Source organism: Doryrhamphus excisus, chromosome 20 (genome assembly GCF_030265055.1).
Source record: "Doryrhamphus excisus isolate RoL2022-K1 chromosome 20, RoL_Dexc_1.0, whole genome shotgun sequence".
Taxonomy (NCBI): Eukaryota; Metazoa; Chordata; class Actinopteri; order Syngnathiformes; family Syngnathidae; genus Doryrhamphus; species Doryrhamphus excisus.
This window is the reverse complement of record NC_080485.1, coordinates 16,381,573-16,401,058: the sequence shown is the minus strand read 5'-3', so window position 1 is coordinate 16,401,058 and position 19,486 is coordinate 16,381,573. Positions and strand designations below refer to the sequence as shown.

At 43.5% G+C, this 19,486-nt stretch overlaps 1 protein-coding gene across 37 annotated transcripts in view; it reads right to left on the bottom strand.

The window, feature by feature from the left end:
* Positions 1-19,486, bottom strand: part of LOC131108032 (calcium-activated potassium channel subunit alpha-1a) — a 159,843-nt gene that overhangs the window by 24,720 nt on the left and 115,637 nt on the right. For 16 of the 37 annotated variants that reach the window (XM_058058688.1, XM_058058699.1, XM_058058690.1 and 13 more), the window contains one exon: positions 5,258-5,351. In XM_058058688.1, coding sequence (XP_057914671.1) covers positions 5,258-5,351 — 94 coding nt within the window. Of the gene's footprint in view, positions 1-5,257; positions 5,352-7,102; positions 7,451-10,070; positions 10,152-10,527; positions 10,561-16,293; positions 16,468-19,486 lie in introns of all 37 variants that reach the window. The other 21 variants (XM_058058673.1, XM_058058679.1, XM_058058677.1 and 18 more) reach the window with 5 other exon arrangements.

Below are 19,486 nucleotides of genomic sequence, written 5' to 3'. Positions count from 1 at the left end.
GCAATTTTGACTTTTACTTGGTACGCCCTTGATGTCAACTCATCACGAAGCTCAAAGACGCAGCCAGGCGCTCCTTCGCCGGCGCTGCCGTGGCGAAGCGCAGCCCGACTTAAACGCCACAGACTGACACGCCGCACAACGCAGCGCCAATTACCAGCTTTTAGCCTCTCTTCCAGGCTCCTGACGCCACGCCGTGCAAACGGTACAGAAAAAGCGCCAACAGGCTCCCACTTTAAATATTTCAAGCATTTGCCCAATCACATTCCGCCTCCCCCGACTGACGGCCATGAATGTTTCAGCGGCGTGTCACAAGCAAACGGGCTAATCTGCAGCAGTGGGGCGCTGAGTTTTATCCAGTGTAACACTGACCATGAAAGGGCTCCTGTCGTTCCCGCTTTAACGCCGCGCCCGCTCTTGCACTTATTCTACACGACGTCTTCTCACAGCTCTACAAAGGCCGTGCAGACATTTTGATCCGCAACACTGACTCGGGATATGGAGCAGAAATTCCTCCTTGTAATGGGACTTATGCACTTTATTGACAATTGTGCACAAATAACGCAGTATGTGCTACCGAACCCCAAAGTGAGTTTGAGGAAGCGGGGGTAAACATCTGGGGAATTTGACACATCACTCTATCGGTATCCTCTATCGACACCGCCATCGCCGACAAGGCTTTGATGGCTTCCTTCACTCTGCATTTGGGTTGCAAAGCAGGGAGGAAAAAAAGCTGTCAATTAGCCACCCTCTCTCCCCCCGTCTCCCCACTTGCCTCCATCGGTTAGCGCAGGTGATGATAACGCTGACAGCATTTAGTGTTTTTACACTCAGCCTGAATCTTTCATTCGGAGGCGCGTGTTGCGCCAATCAACTTCAATCTGCTCGGCATCGCTCGCCTCCTCAGCGGGGCTGACTGGCTCCTGCCTCCTCCTCCCTCCCGCTCCGTCTCTTCCTGTCTGCGCCAAGACAGCTATCTTTCACCCGGCTGTCAGCGCCGTGACTGGCAGCCTGTCACAAAGCCCCCCCCCCCAACCGCCATCCTCCCCTCTGCCTTCTCCCTGCCTCGGGATTGAACCTTCGACAAGTCATCCGAGCGGCGGTGCCACGCCCGGGGGATGTCAGCCCCCATATGACACCCTGACACTTTTTTTTTTTCTTTACTGATTTTGGATGCGCGCCGTCGGTCTCGGCCCCTCCCGAAGGTTTGTGAGGACGGCGTTGATGTTGTGGTGACGATGCACCTTGTTAGCGAGGTGACACGTGGCGTCTGCTTGATGGGAATTGAACAACCCTGACATGCAGGGGTCAGCGCAAATGTCAGATGTAGCGCGGCGCACGCTACGCTAGCAGGAGGGATATTTAGATTACATATATTACATATATATTACATGTATATTACATATATATTACATGTATATTACATATATATTACATGTATATTACATATATATTACATATATATTACATGTATATTACATATATATTACATATATATTACATGTATATTACATAAATATTACATATATATTACATATATATTACACATATTACATATTCAGTTCTTTTGTGAGGTGGCAGACAGCTTGATCGGTTTGAAAAGTTAAAATGTGTAAAATGTCAAATATTTGACCACATTAGGGGAGATGGGCTGAGACAAAATGGACTAAAATTTGTAGAAAAATTGAATAGATTTTTCAATTTTTGTCATTACTGTTATTTTCTACACATTTCAAATATTATTATTATTAATATGGCTTAAATTTTCTCAGTTTTGACTTGATTTCCACTGAAAGACTGCTGTTTATTCCGTTGCAGAATGTTATTCGGACCATTAAAAAACAGCCAGGGGCCACATGTTTGACACCCCTGTATCATACGATGCACATATACTATGTACAATATACTAGGTACCTCTACTATGTACATACACTATGAAGGTATATATCATGTATAATCTAGTATGTTTGCTCTGCAAGGTTTATCCCCTGCTGAGCAACAAGACTGCATTTCATGATGTGGGGTTTTATATAGCTATACAACCATTTCCTTTATAAGGCGTACCCCCCCACGCCCCCCCACACACCCCCAGTGTCTCTTCCTCCCGCCCTCCTTCCCTCTCCTCCTGCATGTATTTCAAACAGATGCGAGTTATTCCAGTGCAACTCTGCAGTCCCAAAGTGGGGATGGCTGCCCCCCCCCCCCCAATCCCCCCCCCTGCCAGACTACCAACGCGGCCTCTCGCTTTGAAAATTTTCCCCATCATGCAAACTGACAAAGGCGTGCTTTTCAAAAGCCCACAGCCAATCTGTTGATCATTATTTATTTACAAAGGCCTTCAGGCGGCGAGTCCTGTAAAAACCATACGATGCTCGCTGTCTTGCTAGCTCTCTGCCGCAGCACACCCCCCCCCCCCCCCACCCGCCCCCTCTGCTTGGTCTTTGCTTGTAGAATAAAGCATCCCTGAGGCTACCTCAAACAATCACTTTTCATTGTGCATAAAACCAAGCTTGTAAAGCACAACTGTTTAATATAAATGCTGTTATACGTTGACGGGGGCAGCTGTGAGGAGGAGGAGGAGGACGAGGAGGAGGAGGAGGAGGAGGAGGGTTGATGGGTAATTTGATGTTGTGCTGTGGGCTAAGACTGGGAGAAAACATCTACACCTATAACAGAGGACCTGTCATGGCAGTACCCAGGTGCCTGCAGAAGCGCCAAGCATCCCTAAAGCAGAGAAAACTTCAACTCGGCTTTGAAGCCTTTTCCAAACGGAGAGAAAAATAACTTGCGCAAATGATCATCACGGCGAGATCAAAGCCGAGAGGCGTATCGTATATCACATGGCAAAAGGGGACCGTCTTTAAAGCCAACAAGGAAGACAAACAAAAAGATTTAGTGCTGAAATTCGGGTCCAGCTAAGGAAAGTTGGCTGGAAAGCTGCCAGCATTCCGGCTTGCTTTTGCAGCGAGGGCATGGAAAACAAGGCGAGGGTAGCGCTCCGCCTTTGCCGATGCTTTTGGCAAGTGTGCTCACTTATTAAGTGATTGTTTCATGGAGAACTGAGGGGGAGGCCCGCAAGACCGCCGGACAAGAATCATATAGATGTGCCAGCGTAGTGGGAGGGGTGCTGCCTAAAGAGGGGGGGGGGCTACAAAAAACTTCTGTCAGCGATAAATTGTTTGGAGTTGTTGGTGAACTTTATTGGCTTTTTTAAACTATTTTGGTGATCTGATTTAGCTAGTAGAGAGGGGCTAAATCATAGCTTCCGGGTAGGAAAAGTGGAAGTAAAATAATCACTTCACGCCCACCCTCCGTGTCGTACGCTTCAGACACGGACATCTTTGGAAGTTTTCTTTCCCTCTGCAGTCTTTGCATGGGCTCCGTCATGTTGCCTTCTGGTGGAGGGGGGAGAGGGGGGGTACACTTGAATGTCACTGCCCAACTGTGGGACGAGAACGACAACTGTGGAACAGTTGGGCCAATTGACGAGACGAGACGATACACGACATTTGGTCTATTAGACCCGACAATGAAAACTAGCAAAAAAATTATGACTGGACAATTTTTACTTTTTAATTCAATTATCATATAACAATATGATCATATAACAATATAACAATATTAATGACTACATTAGTGATGCTCCGTTTGACATTTGACAGCCTGAATCATTAGTTAAAATAATTTGGGCAGTTGGAGCTGCCACTCCTAATCATTTATGGATGTGTTGTCATGTAAAGACAAGTCAAATACCGTAGAGTGCAGATGGTTTAAGCTTAAACAACTACAGTTCCCATGATGCTTGGAGTGCCGAAGCAGGAAGTAAATTAGAAATTAGACGCGAGTATCAGATGTTTGAAAGACATCATATGCAGCGATTGTGTTTTGATCGGACAAATCTGAAGTAAGTTTGATCAAATGCAGAATGAAATGTACTAGAGCTTCCTGTCGGACATTACACCGCCACAGCTGTTCAACTCGGACGAAAAAAAGCACCCGTCGAGTGACGCTGGGAACTTGGAGGTAGGTTGGACTGTAAGGTGCGTAGAGCACTTAATGTACACTTCCAATCCCGTAGCGATGCCATAGGTCAGTCTGATTGGCGACTGCCTGGCCTGGTCTTGCAAGACAGTTTGTCTTTTTTGGGCTGTACGATTTGTGGCATTCCCCAAGTCGCTGTGTTTTATTTATTTGTTTGTTTTTATGTGGAAACCGTAGCAGTGCTGACCATGACAGAATAAGATCACCGTGCACCCAACGTACAACCTGGAACGTACCATGCACAAAATCTGAGGCTGTCACTTGATTCGTACAGCCAACGTAAGCGTAAACGTTTTAACGTGTTAACATTTACATATGGATTACAATAGACGCACACTAAATTACAATACATTAAATTACAATAAAGCCATAAGCACACCTGCAGCTTTATATACCGACTTTTCATGCGATTGATGGACTTTCGCCGTATGAGCAACGCACGACCGACTAGTCTTACAACCTGGAAGAATCGTGAGCGGCCGTAGAGTTTGTTTGACATGACAAAGAACCCCTGCGGCCATCCTGCAGCCAGTCCACGGCTTGCGAGTCAGAATGTCGTTTTTTTGCACGCAGACCAGCCCGTAGGAGCTCATACGACCGCTTGTGACCTTGGCTTAAGGAGAAATCATCTCACCCCCCCACCCCCCTTCTTCCGCAACACTCAACCGAGAGCAAAGCAGCTATGAGCGCTCCTGTCCTGTGGCATGTCCTCCAACTCGGCTCGGCTCGGCTCGGCTCGGCCTGCGTGTGTTTTGTGTGTGCCGTCGCCTGGAAGAACGGATAAAACCATACCCTGCCTTGATCTTTCAAAATCAATTAAGAGTAATTTAATAGCGCAGGACAGGATAAAAGGCAGGTAATATTTCAATTCATATTGGATTGTGACGATACAGCTAGCATATGGCTGCTAAGTACCCAACAGCGCTGGCAGGGGTTCCCCCAAAAGAGAGGCGGCCCGGGGGCAAAGTAAGGATGCAGGTCCTCCTGATTGGCCGCCCGTGTCATTAGTGTCAGCATTGTTTAAGGAGTACATGTGGACCGGACCGGACGAGGTGACAGCTGGGACTTGAATTGTTGAGAGGGGTGGGGCGGGGCGGGGAGGGGGCTCCTCGCTGGCACCTTTCACCAAAGGAATATTATTTCAGCTCCGTCATTAACAGCTGACAGCACGGCATCCTAAACAGCCCCCCCCCTCCCCCCACAGTTCGGGGGCTCTTACCTCATCATTTTGGGCGAGCAGTTGGGCGAGTTCCGCATCCCTCCGTTGCGCTGCTTTTTTTTGGGCGAGAGCGTGGACGGATGCTCGTCTTCGACTGCAAACACACACAAACAAGTGTCAGAAATGGATGTTTGTGGGGGGGGGGGGCAAGGTGAGCTGGACCTGACATGAAAATAACTCATCAACAAATCAAACAACAAAATGAACATAAATGAATAAAGTAAATGAAGATAAGATTATTAGTAAAGCATAAGAACTTAAAGGCAGGAGAAAAACCAATTGATGACCTGAAAGGTGAATTCGAGGGCTTTCAAATGATTTTCATGACTGCTAGCTTGTACACCTGGTGAGGTGACCACCAGGTGATGTTTTTGGACCTCTAGCAGTCTGCATCAGCGTGACCATGCCTACCTAACGCCATTAATTGCCGTGTGATGGGAGAGACTGTCATTGTCGGCGGGTGGCGGGCGAAGGCAATGACAATGAGATACAGTAAATAGAGGTTATGGAGATGGATCTCAAGTGGTTGTTTTGTTTTTTTTTTTAGATTCTTGACAATGCGAAGCCCTGGCCCATTATTCCAGTTGTATCGCACAGAATGGCTCTTCTACTGGTCTACCTCCATGCCAAGAGAACACTCCAACACACATTATGAAGGACGCGCTAACGGGCGCCATGAATTAGTGGGCGAGACGTGTCAGAAGCGGCTAGTAAGGACAAATAACCCTCCAGCAGACCAAGGTCAGGACTAGCTTCCAAATTAATGATCCGTCTAAGATTAAATATTCCATTTTGGTCAGCAGGGCGGGGTTGGGGGAGTGGTCCGAAGCACTTTGCAAGAATGACTGGAGGCTTGGCTCTAGTCTAGTCTGGTCTAGTCTAGTCTAGTCTAGTCTAGTCTAGTCTAGTCTAGTCTGCTCCTCACTACTGTCGGGGTTTCACACTGCAAACCCGTATTAGTTCTTTGGTTAGAACTCAGTAACAGCGCCTGGCATTAGTGCAGATCAGAGAACACAAAACAAGTCCGAGTGACGTCTGATCCATGTCTTCTTTTGTGTCGTCTGAGGGCATCTAAAACCACAGCAGCTTTCCACAAAACCAAACACCATGAAGTCGCTCAGTTTTGGGACACTGGAACACACGGAAAGCTGCCAACCAAAAGTACACGCTAGGAATGGGCGGGATCGTTCTGAACAAAAGGTTTATTTGGAAATACTAAATACGGAATATATTATATATCTTTCTTTCCCCAATATTTAAATTAGCAAGTATTTTTTGTGGCAATATTCTTGTTGTTATTCTTGAAATAATTTATTGTTAAAAAGTAAACACTCTTTATCTTTGTGTTACCTTGGCAATAAATATAAAAAATACATAAAACTCACAACAAAACAATAAACAATTGATAATATTGATTTCTTGTTCATTTTCCCAATAGAGATTTGTTCTGCTGTAGGAATAGCCGATTTATTTGTGTAGCTCATACAATCCAAAATGTGCAGAATTCATTAAAATCTTGAAAACTATCTACTGACAATGAATATGAAAATATTAATTTCCTAAAGAAATCCTCAAAAAAACTGTATCTGATGGCCCATTCCTAGTACCTAGTACCTAAGGACGGCGTCCAGTGCGTTTCCCCAGCCGAAGCCAAGTCCCCTCCAAGCTACGGGCTACTCACAACCCCCCAGCCTGATGGCGGCTAAGGCAGCAGCAACCAGCGACCGGGCAGGCAAATGGGTGCAGGGAAGGGGAACGGGAAGCAGCCCGGCAGAGGGAACCACCATGCAGCAAACAGCACAGGCGGGCTACTGACTGATGCATCCCGCTCGGGGGCCAACCTACAGCGGCTGCTTTGACCGTGCAGCATGGCATTACTGGGGTGGTAGCGGTATTTCACCGGCAGACTGCGGGCCCGGTGCAGCCGGCTCTCAGCCAAGGATCTGGCGTCTTCTGGGACCGAGATACTGAGGCGCAGTTTGGAATGGCGAGCCGCAGGACCCGGCCCCGGCCCCGTGGGAAGCAGGCTTCCTTTACGGTTATTAACGAGGGGGATGTTGATGGCGCCGGGCTTAAGCGGGGCCTCCTGGTTGCTTTGCAGGGCGTTGGGCGAGCAAGCGTTTGAGGTGATGGAGGTGCATCTGGTGGTTTTAACGGAGCGGTTTTGAAAAGACGGTCTAACGTCATCCATTACTGTCAAACAATGAAGAATACAAAGTGTAAGGAAAAGCTGCTCTTAGATAAGCAATTAGGAAATGAAGACATTTGCATTATTTACTGATTTCAGCATATTGTTTGGAATGGGAAATAAAGAGACAGTCGGCATACATGACAAGGCTGGCGTTCCGCATCACAATCAAAAAGTGCCTCTGCATTTCACTTTTGATATGCTCTAAAAGCTAAAATAAGCATAGCATAAAAGCATGATCTTTTTTTGCTTCCTTTGTTACTTCACGTCGAAGCGACGTCTTCGCCGCGCGACATTTACTTTGCATTTGTGACAAACATGAATTAATTAGAGGCCCCTTCACTTTTTCACTTTGCGGTGGAACAAAGCGAGAGACGCCGGCTTGGCTTAAGCCAGTCAAATCCCTTCAGATGTTTTTGTCATTTCAAGCAGAAGGTGCGGCGCTGTACCCGTGCTTGCATTTCAACAAACGGAGCTAATAATTTATGATGTGACTCTGTAGTCGTGGAGGTTCACTTCCGATTAAGGCTGCGTTCACACTTGCGGTACTCTGGCCGGGACCAAAAACGTAAAAAGACACTTGCTGTGCACTTTGCAGCGGTTCATGTAGCGTTCGCAGCGGTATCTTTGTCATGGGACCGCAGGCTGCAGAGTGAAGAACACATCCAGTCGGGACTTGATTGGGCGGCCTTCGGAATTCAAACATTCCAGGCCAAAAGGCCGTCTGCTCGGTTCAACGTGTCGGTGATTTTTTATTTGCCGGCTTAGGTTTCACGAAAAGTTGCTAAAATATACTTTGAAAGGGTAACTTTTCAGTTTGTCTTTGCTTCTTAATGATCTGCGGCAGGGCTGTCCCCAAAGTGCCGAACGGCACCACCAAAAATGAAAAAGCAGTAACTTTATAAAAATAAAGTCAAAATATTTTATTAAAATATTATGAGAAAAAAGTTTTCATCTAATAAGAAAAGGTTATAATGTTACAAGAATAGCATTTTAATATTAGGAAGGAAAAATAACCTAATTTTAGTAGCATAAAATTAAAACGTTAAAGATAAACGATTACATTTTTCTGTTGTAATTTTTGGGAAAATTAGGTTGCGGAAAAAGTTATAATATTACAGGAATAAAGTCAAAATACTATAAGAATAAAGAATAAATAATTACAAGATGAACATTGAAATTGAACATTGAAAAGCAGTTGTAAGAGTTAAAATAATAATTATATTAAAAGTTGTATTCTCACAAGAAAAAAGCCATAATTTTACATGAAAAAACGTTTTTTTCTCTATGCTCCATTCTTGCAGCATAGAGTTGAGAGTTGTTATTTTTTAAAAGTCACAGTATTATGAGGAACGTAATACTTTTAAATACTTTTAAATACTTTTAAATACTTTTAAAAAAAAAAGTGTTTTTTTAGAAAATAAAGTTTGGGGGAAAAGTTATGATATTATGAGAATAAAGTCACAATATTGTGAAAATAAAGCCATAATATTATGAGAAGGAAGGTTCTAAAGATAATTTAAGAAGAATGTTGAAACATTTGGAAAATGAAATCAAAAAACAAAAACTGAATTTCATACCAAAGATTGAAGTTCATACCAAAGATTGAAGTTCATACCAAAGATTGAAGTTCATACCAAAGATTGAAGTTCATACCAAAGATTGAAGTTCATACCAAAGCTGCAGTACAGAAATATCAAAGCGGTCCATGCATCCGGACACTCCTAACCGATTAGTGGATGAATCTAAACTCCAAGCATCAGATTAACGGACGTGTGTATTATTTGTAATTTAAAGGAACAAATGAAGACTTGACTTGAATTTCCATCCACTTGCTCGGTGCACACCAAGGCTCGGATCATCAGCTGATCCCGTTTGAGTCCCAGCGAACACAACGACACACTAAGGCCGCTTGCATGACGTAAAAGGAGAGGCGAGTCAGATCTGCGCTCGGGAGAGAGGCCTTTTCCTCCCCTCGGTGCAGGGAGGCTGGTCGGGTTGGTCCTTTGGAGGACAGAGCACGCTCGGGTGGCCCCCGGGCGATAAACAGACGTTTATCCCAGCAGTCAGCTGCCTCCTTGATTTACGGGACGCCACCGATAGCTCCTGGATTCATCTGGCCCTTGTCAAACAACATACGGCATTAGAGCGCGCTCAGCCGCCCTGGCAGCCCCACTGTGCTTTCTGAACAACCCAGACGGCAACTGTCCCTTCCTGAAATGCTAATCACACCACGCAGACCAGCGCCTCTCGGATGGCCGTGGCTGCATGCGGAGGCATAGCAGGGAGTAGAAGGGAAAATGTTTGCTTTTACATGTGAGCCAAGCTGGCTTTTGTCCTTATTGGTTGCTGCGTGAGCGAGCCGTCCTACAACTATCTGCACTGCGCCTGCATTCCAAAAAAAAAAAAGAAAAAAAAATCCCTTTCGGCCATGCAGTGTTGTGTTTTTATGGTTAAACGTAAAAAAAACCCAACAAAACATTCGACTCCAGCAACTCCTTTTTTAGCCTTGCTAAAGAAGCAGCCTGCGTTTGAAGAATAAACAATATCAATATGCTTAATAAATCATAAAAACTTCAATGAGGATCATACAAAACAGCATGTAAAAACTACATTGGCATTTACCTAAATTGCAATCGGCTTTGAATCGAACACCAGTCTCTTTCTGGCTTCCACTGTTCCCTGGTGTTGTAGCGCCATCTGCTGCTAGATGCAGCACAATACAAAAACAATGCTTTATGGAGCTACAGGGTAACACAGATAAGACTTTTTCTTTGACTTTTGCAATCTCAACATTGGCAACCTACAAGCTACTGTCAACATATATCAAAAACATTGTATGATAGTTAAATCAGGCGTAACAGTGTTTCAGAGGTCAAGTGACGGCAACACTGTTAGCGTTAACTCTCACAGGATGTCTTTGTTTTCAGACACAAGACGACAAGGTGACATGCTGAAGGGAGACCGGACAAGAAAGCAGAAGCTGAAGGAAACCATCACCACTACTCTGGTTACATTGGAAAACAAAACAGGGTCTGCGTAGCGACAGCATCACGGGGGAAGGACAGAGAAGCACACTTACGTGATCTGACATATCCGTTATATTTATATTTGGCTGAGGAGAATGCAAAGACAAGTGGCAGGTCACACGGGGGGAGAAAAGGTGGTGAAACACACATTAGGAAATAGACACATCAACATAAGAGTATGGAATGGACATGATGATGACGTCATGGCAACATACTGGAAATGCAAACACGAGATTCAATGGGGGGGGGGGGGGGGCACAAACAACATGAGGAGTGAAATGGGGGGGGAAATGGAATGATTTGTCCATTCACGGAATGAGATGTGCTTGACGGCAAAGTGCAATAAATGAAACGTAGAGTTGTTTTGATAATTCATAAATGTCGTCCGACAACGTGAGACGGGCACGCGGGCACGTGGCAGCATATCGACGCCTGCAAAATCATCCGCCTCATTTTCATTTATTGTGTGATAAATGTTGATTGATTATCGTCCCAGGTCTAGTGGCCACGCAACATTCTTCGGAACGAGAAATCTTGTCACGTTTTAATCTTGCGAGATCATATGACACCCCTCTTCAACAGTGTTAAAAATAAGTGACTATAAGCTAAAGATTTATTTGATCAAATTAAACATTTCCAAAAATATTATTCCATTCGGGCTAAGGTTGCTGCCCCCGCAGCCTGAACTTGGATAAGCAAAAGATGATGGATAAATTATTACTATTATATCCAAGTCAGCATTTTATTGTAATTTTTGAATATTAAAATACTCAAGAACACATGTTTAAACTTCTTGTGAAATGAATAAACAGAATCCTCTGAAGCAAAGCAGCACACTGCATTTTACGTCAATTGGCGATTCATCAATTCCGCACAATCAGCAGCATTCATCAATCAATATGTTCACACTGCTATTTTTATAAAAAGAAAAATCAGGATTATGTTGTGTTCTATATGAACGGCATACAAAAACAGCTTTTTGCTTGATCGGCTGTTCTGGTCGTGGATCTCTGCGTTTCATTAACTGCGTTTAATTACACATTATCATTTTCCCCATCTACGTTTACTTTGGGTTCCGATGTTTCTATGAATTTCCAGTCCTTGATTTGTGACGTTGACTCAGAAGGCACTAGGCAAAGACGATCCTCCAGCGGCGTGTGGCACTTTAACTCGACCGGGCACTGCTGACACTCCCTGCTCAGAGTCTCTTCCTTCAGTAAAGGTCACAACCAGAGCCCAAGGCTGGACCGTGACACAGATCCTCAAACAGCGACCCACAGTAGCCCTGGCATCTGTCGCTAGCAATTTGCCCGTGCCACCGAGGCGGCGGACTAACTGGTTAACATCTAGGGCATAGCGAGGCAGCACAGGACGGAGGGTTAGGAATGGGGATGGGGGTGGGACCCAGTCTGCCTGGTGCACAGGAGCTGTCAGGGCAAGTACGGTGACAGGACCAGCAGGGCCGGGAAAATGAAAACATAATTTCTGTGTCAGGAAAGATACGGTCTCCGGCAATGAGATGCAGATGCACAGAGCGAGTGAGGTAGATCCAATGGAAGGTTACCACTGGGATCTCTGAAAACCATGACAATTCCTCATTCAGCTTCAACTGATATCATCAGCATGATATCATCTCCACACGTTTCCAGATTTTCTCAAGACTTGGTGCTCCGGTCAAAAAACAGAGTACAGTATTAGACATCTGTAATACAAGGTATTGTACTCGTACTGTACTAGATGTTGGGAGGTTGAATATTTTTTGGACATTTTGCTATCTGCTGTGTCTGTAAAAGAGCCACCAAAGTACCAAAGTTACTGTATCAGTATTCCAGCTAAAGAATCTGAAATCGGGAGAGTGAGCATCTTTTCTCATCCATCTCCAGATATACCTAAAGAGTATCTGCAAACAGTTACAGGGATGGGTACCTGTGTTGTACCTGTTGTCATCTAAGCAACTTCATCTACAAGCAGTAGTAAATTCTACAGAATCTATAATTTCGGGAGTTGTAATCATTTTCCAAAAGCCTGCTGGTGAAATTGGGAGCGTAGGCATATCTGCCACAAGAGTACCACCAAACCAGTTACCAGTATTTCAGCAAAGGTTTCAATGAGCCTATACAATTCCCTTAAATCCAGAGTTAATAATAATAATAATAATTTTCCAGAGGCTCCTGCTGTAATCGGTAGTGCTGCCATATTTGCCCACCAACTGCATCTTCAATGAGTCCTTCAGAAAATGAAACCACCAAGTCTAAAGATGACTATGACATCGGGAGTTGTATGAATTTTCTGGGAGCCTCCATCAACGTTTTCTAAAGGATCTATGGATGTGTTGTACACATTTTTTGGGAGCCTGCTGGACAAAATCGGTATTTTTGGCATCGATGCAACGTCTCCTGCTTAAGTCATTCCAAGTATTCCAGCAAAAGTAATCTACTCCAGATGCACCATGAGTCATGAAGCCATCGTGGATAAAGATGTCTTATCTCGTTGGGAAAGAAAGAAACGGAAACAGCGAGAGGAAATCCAGTAATCTTCAACTTGACAAACACTCCTTCACTAAAACTCACTTTGTTCCGACAAAGTCGACGGTAAAACGAAGGAAAAAAAAAAGTCTCCAGGAAAGGGGAGGCTTACCTGAAATCCTACTGGGGCTCGAGGGAGGAGTGAGATCAGTAACCATGTAATGGCCAGTAATTGGTACCCAGGGATACCAGCCCAACTACGAGAGGCCAAACTAAACTCATAATGGCGTGTTTGACACTAATCTAGTCTGAAGTCGGCAGACGTCGGGGGAATGCTGAGGAGGAAATCAGATCCGCACGTCTGAAGCCATGGCTTTGATAGCGAAGGCCTACTGCTGCCATGTCTAATTGACACACAATTTAGCCGTTGGAGGGCCGGCGTGTTTGTACCATCACATTGTCTCATTTTGCGTTTTAGCTCGTGTTCTCTTTACGATGGTCGGGATTCTTAAAACACGGAGATAGACAGTTTGAACCAACTATGACCACAGGCCAGCGTGAATAATAATTTAGGAGGCTTCTAGGAGTTTTGAACAAAGACATAGGAAAAAATAAATAAGAAAAAAGAAAATACAAATAATAGTGAAATAATCAAATAGCACAGGAAATCATTACATTTGCAGTGTAAACCTGTGGAATAAAACAACATGTCCACTCTGCATGGACAAGACATCTTACCTTAAAAACCATTAAAAGCTCCAGTATAGTCACATTTTACACGATATTGTCACAAAACTGCATGATGAAATGCAGCATGCTATCTACAGAACTGTACAATACGCTAGCACCACCACAGAGCCACAACACGACTCAACCACCAACGACAATCAGTGGAACAAATGATGACGACACATACGTGACAAACTCACAACAGGACAGAAATAGGGTGATAGCTAGCTAGCTAGCCAGAGGGACTGCTAGCTAGCATAACATAACAAAAAGAAACAGAGCAACAGATTGATTGATGAACTTTTTGCTAGCTAGCTTCTAATATAGTCAAAAAAGACAATAGCAGAACTTTAGCTAGCTAGCAACGTAAATATCCAGAAACAATAACAAATTGACAGAAAAGGCACACTAGCAATATTACTAATACGACTCCTGGTTAGCTAGCAACATAAATGGCAACAGACAACGATAAATGATACTTTGAGACTGCTTGCTAGCTAGCAAAAGAAATAGCAGGAAAGAAACAAGATACTGAAAACAAGCAAATGCAAGCTAACTAGCAAGAAAAATTGAGCGACTATATTCCAACTAGCTACATAATTAGGTAGGAAGCCAAAACATTAGGGGGCAGTGTTTTCCTTCAGACAGAACTGGTTGACTAGCTATTTAGCTTCCTGTGTCGTCGAAGTGAACAAAGTGACATACAGCCTGTTGATAGTATTATAATGCGCCACATTTCACTGATGTTAATGGCTATGTAATGTTTGAAATAATAATTATTTACATTATCTGGAAAACAATAACAAGTTATTTTAACACCAGTCCTCCCAACATTGTTGCTAGCTAAATAAATACATAAACATAGAGTTACACAGCTTGCTAACTAGCTACATAAATACTCAACATAAAAACTGACAATGACAAAAAATGAGCAACTGCAAACTAGTGAACAACATAAATAGCAAATTGGCATACAGTATGTTGATACAAGCTACCTACATAAAAGAAAGACAATGAGCTAACTAGCTACTTAAAGTATTTTCTTAAAAGACATAAAAACAAACAGTTGCAAGCTAACTAGCAACATAAATAAACAGAAAAACAAAAACAAAGAATGAGTGAAGGCAAGCTAGCAAGAAACATAAACAGCAAACGGAATGCTGGCTAACTACATAAAGACTAAAAGCTAACTCGCTACTTAATTCGCCACAAAAATGTTTTAAAGCTAAGTAGCGACATGTAAAAAATAAAGACGGAGTGAATGCAAGATAGTGAGCTAGATAAATAGTAAATACGTAACCAGATGTATAGATTATGTATACCTACATAAAGACAGATGGCGAGCTAACTATACTTAAATCATCAGAAAGTATTTTTTAAAAGATGGAAAACAAGCAGCTGTGAGTTAAGGAGCAACATAAATAAACGGAAAAGGTAAACAAAAAACAGCCAAAGCAAGCTAATGACCAACGTAATTAGCAAAAGGACAGATACAGTCGTCCCTCGCAATATCGCAGCTTTTTAGAATAAATGATGGCGGTTCTGTAGTAAACTATTGTCTGTCAAAACATTCAAACACTGAAGTCAGCCATGATAGAGTGAATAAAATGTTTTCCTCCCATTCAATGTGGAAGTGGTGCGTGTTTGGCTTCTTTAGTTAATAAGAAATACATTGCTCTGCTTGCTAGCTAGCGACCATCTCGAGTCCCTGCAGTGTTGTACACAAGTTGTACACAATGAATCATATTGTCTGGGTGACTATAGGGTTGTTATTTCATGTGTGCAGGGTTCTAATAATGTTAAAACCTGCATTTAGAAAGTTTTCTATACTTTAACTACTTTAATTTCTTTACTAACATCGGATCCAGATTTGATTTTACCGCGGTCGGGTCTGGAAGCGATTAACCCAGGGGTGGGCAAACTACGGCCCGGGGGCCACATCCGGCCCGCCAAGTGTTTGAATCCGCCAAGTCCGTTCTTTCCAAAGTATTTCATTTATACTCAACATACGAACTGGCATCATGGCTTGAGCCAACCTTTTGATGGTTTTATCAATTTTGTTATTTGATGTGGTCTGTTGTTTACAAAGTGCTCCTGAAAAAAGGGACACAATAATAATAATAATAATAATAATAATAATAATAATAATAATAATAATAATAATAAAATTTAAAATATTTAAATGTAAAATATTTCAATATAAAATATTTAAATATAAATATAAAATAATAAATAATAATAGCAGATTGGATGACACTTTTACAGATACAATAATACCAGGTGGACTGTTCCTGACCCCCCCCCCCCCCCCCCCCCCCCCCCGTTTTGTTAAATCAATGCGGCCCGCGAGTCAAAAAGTTTGCCCACCCCTGGATTAACCGCTATAAAGGAGGGAGGACTGTATACAGATGCTAGCTAACTCCATAAATGGAAAGACTACAAAGCTAGCGAGCAATAGAAAGAGCATAGATGGATAGAGAGTTTAGAAAACAGATGAGCGATGGCACAGAGTCAGGAGATGAACGACAGCACACGGGGGGTCGGGGGTCAGAGGTAACGGCAGCACACGTTACGGTCACACACATCACAGACAGGTAACAGCATGTGTTGGGCGGCGTCACTTACAGGCACGTAAAGTGGTTGCGCAATCATGAACAGAGACAGAGGAAAGTGGGTAGGCCCTCTGAAGGGTGTCCATGTTACTATGTACACTGCCTGACATGCAAGAGCAGTCTCGCTCTGAACGGCCGCAATCAAAACAACATGCCAGTTTCATTCGTTTGTAGACGGACATCTTGGCTACAGTCACGTTTCAGGATGAGAGGAGAGGAAAAGCAGCAGGTTAATGGCAAAAGGAGAAATATTCATCCAAGGGGGGGGGGGAACTTGATCAGAATGTGCAGGCCTTAGCTGCTTGCTGCAGCGGCAGCAGACTTGAACCCCGACGTGTTGAATCGAGCCAATTTATTGATTTATCTTACGTCAGCGATCGGATGCAAAGGTTGCAATTCCATGCAAAAGTTTTTTCGTTTTTTTTCCAAGGGGGTCAAGCTGCGTATCGAGGCCCAAACAGGTCAAAAAGGCAAAAACCATAACAGTCAGGGTAGAGGGGTGAGGAGAAAGGGGGACAGGGACGGGGGAGGCATTCAAGAAGGGGGAGAGAGGCATGAGCAATGTCTTCAGCAGCAAACCTCAAACAATGTTTATTTTTTTTTTTTGGTCATACATTTTGCACATTTCAACCAGTCGGGCTAAAAAGAGCAGAAGACGTACCTGAATCCATCCCATCATGCAGCAGCTCCAAAGGCATGGCACTACTCTACTGGCTGGACTTCATGCTGTCACTTCTTTGTCTTTGACACGTGTCATATACGTATGCGTGGGAGCTTTCACTTCTCCGCTCCCTGGGGGAGGCTTCCATGTCAATTATTCTTTATGTGCCGTCGTTGGTGTGGAATTTAGGCGGCTTTTGTGTAGCCGTGAAAGACACGCTAAAACATCTACGGGCGTACGCAAACGTTCGGCCGCAATGAGGTATTTCGGGCATTTTCATCAATAAATCACTGGGTGTTACGTTTTGACATATGACATAACCGATGAACATAATAATTCAATGGTGCCTTGGTTAACATCCACCTTGGTTAGCACGTTTTTCAGTTAACAACCAAAATTTGTGCCCTGGCTTGTCTTGCCTTGTCTTGTCTTTACTCGCTTGGTTAGCATCCAAAATGCCGCCTGGTTTGTTTACGCCGCCATCTTTGATCATACGATACCTGCACGTGATCACGCCATGCATTGTGGGCGGCGGACGCCATTTCAGGTTGTTTATGTCAGAGATGTAGTAGAGAGGTTTCGCCTACTCCGATAATCAACCCGGCGGCACATGGAAGGTGACGTTGTGTTCCTCCGACAACAAAACATTGAAACTTACTGTAGCGTTAGCCGAGTCTAGCGCAGTCTTCTGCAACGTTATTGGTTCTAGAATATTTGTAGTTACAAAAATAGTAAGAGTTTTCCAGGTCATGTGACCGCGTAAGAGAGCAGACCTGCATCCCCTACCACTGCCGACGTGCCGACGTGCTAAGGCGTCAGGTCAAGAAAAACAAATGGGTTGCTGGAGTGTGTACACGTGAAGCCCCGAGTCCCGAGGGAAGCGGAAGTGAAAGTCCTCAGAGTAGCATCGGTAGATTGCCGTGACTCAAACAGTCCCCGCCCCCATTCTGTCACTGGCCAGGTGCAAAGCCGCGGCGCCCTCACAACGTCTGGCGCCTTCACACGCTTTGACAATAACACCCCCAATCACGGCGTACACGGGCCCAGGACAGAATCGGAAAGACAGACCGGGGAGCGTTGCATCCCGTGTGTGTGTGCATGTGCATGTGTGTGTGTGCATGTGTGTGTGTGTGTGTGTGTGTGCATGCATTGGAGAGCCAGCATGCAGAGAAGTGGTTTTGGTGTCAGCGACAGAAAACGGAGTGCAAGTGCAAAGGTAACTGTTCACATCCATGAAGCAGTTTGGAGAGGGAATGGCATGCTGGAATTCCTTAACTTCAGAGTTGGGGGGGCTTTTCCGGGTGGTGGGTGGTGAGGGTGGGGTACACTTAATGTACGCTACGTTTTCCAATGGAGATTACTGACATGGGACGTGGGGGCAATGGAGGACACAACACAGACACGCTGACTTGGCAAACACGTTCCTGGTCATACACCTCATCCTTATTTAGGTTCACTTCTTCCACGCCCCCCCGGCCCCCCCAGAGCTGCTATCCACGGCACATAGCAAGGCTGACCCCCAGCGACCCCATCTAGTCATTTGATTTCAGCAAAGGCCAGTGGAATGATGCAACTTATGAAATATGCAACTTTTCTTTCCTCATCTCAGTGCCAGTGCATATTAATGAATGTATATTTACATATGTTTTATGGAAGGATTCATATTTGTTTAGAACTGGGCTACTCATGACATTATGAAGTTAAATATCAATAAACTTTTGTCAATTACTCGCAAATACTTCCACAATAACTGTAGGCTAGATCAAACTACTGCTACTTAGCGTACAAAGGACTACTACTATAGAGTACTTGAAATGTTATCCATATCTAGTATCACCAAAATAATAATATACTATGCATAATAATAATAATAATATTACACTAACACTTAATACTTAAAGAATAATAATTTAATTGAAACTTCCACAATATGCGTAGGGCGGCTACTTGGCCGATTTTGTTTATATAATAATACATATATTAATAATACATTTAAAAGCTCTAACAATAAAAAAATATGTGCTACTGCTGACTATACAATAATACTTCTACTAATAATAGTTGCTATCACATACATGTTACATTTGTTTATTATTATCTATATAATTGATATAATTCATTTAAATGTACATGTCATTGAACTAATCATTCTTATTCCCCTTATTATTATTATTATTAAAATTAGTATTATGTGTCGAAGTAGTAGTGGTGGTGGTGATCGTAGCAGTAGCAGCAATAGTAGTGGTAGATTGGTAGTCTTATTATATAGTAGTATATGGATTATGAATCAGTACTTAGAAGTAGTCGTGGTGGTAGTAATAACAGCAGAAGTGGTAGTAGTACTAGTAGTGTGACATGTAAGATTATGATCAATACATTTTTTTTTTTCGGCGAAGTTCCTGCAAATATGTACTTTAATACAATATGGGCGTATTATCATTATCATTATTATTATTATTATTCGGACCATTTAAGGCTGATTATTCGGCACCATGTTTTGGTTGGTGTATGACGCCTTTAAAAAGTAGTATATATAACACTATAG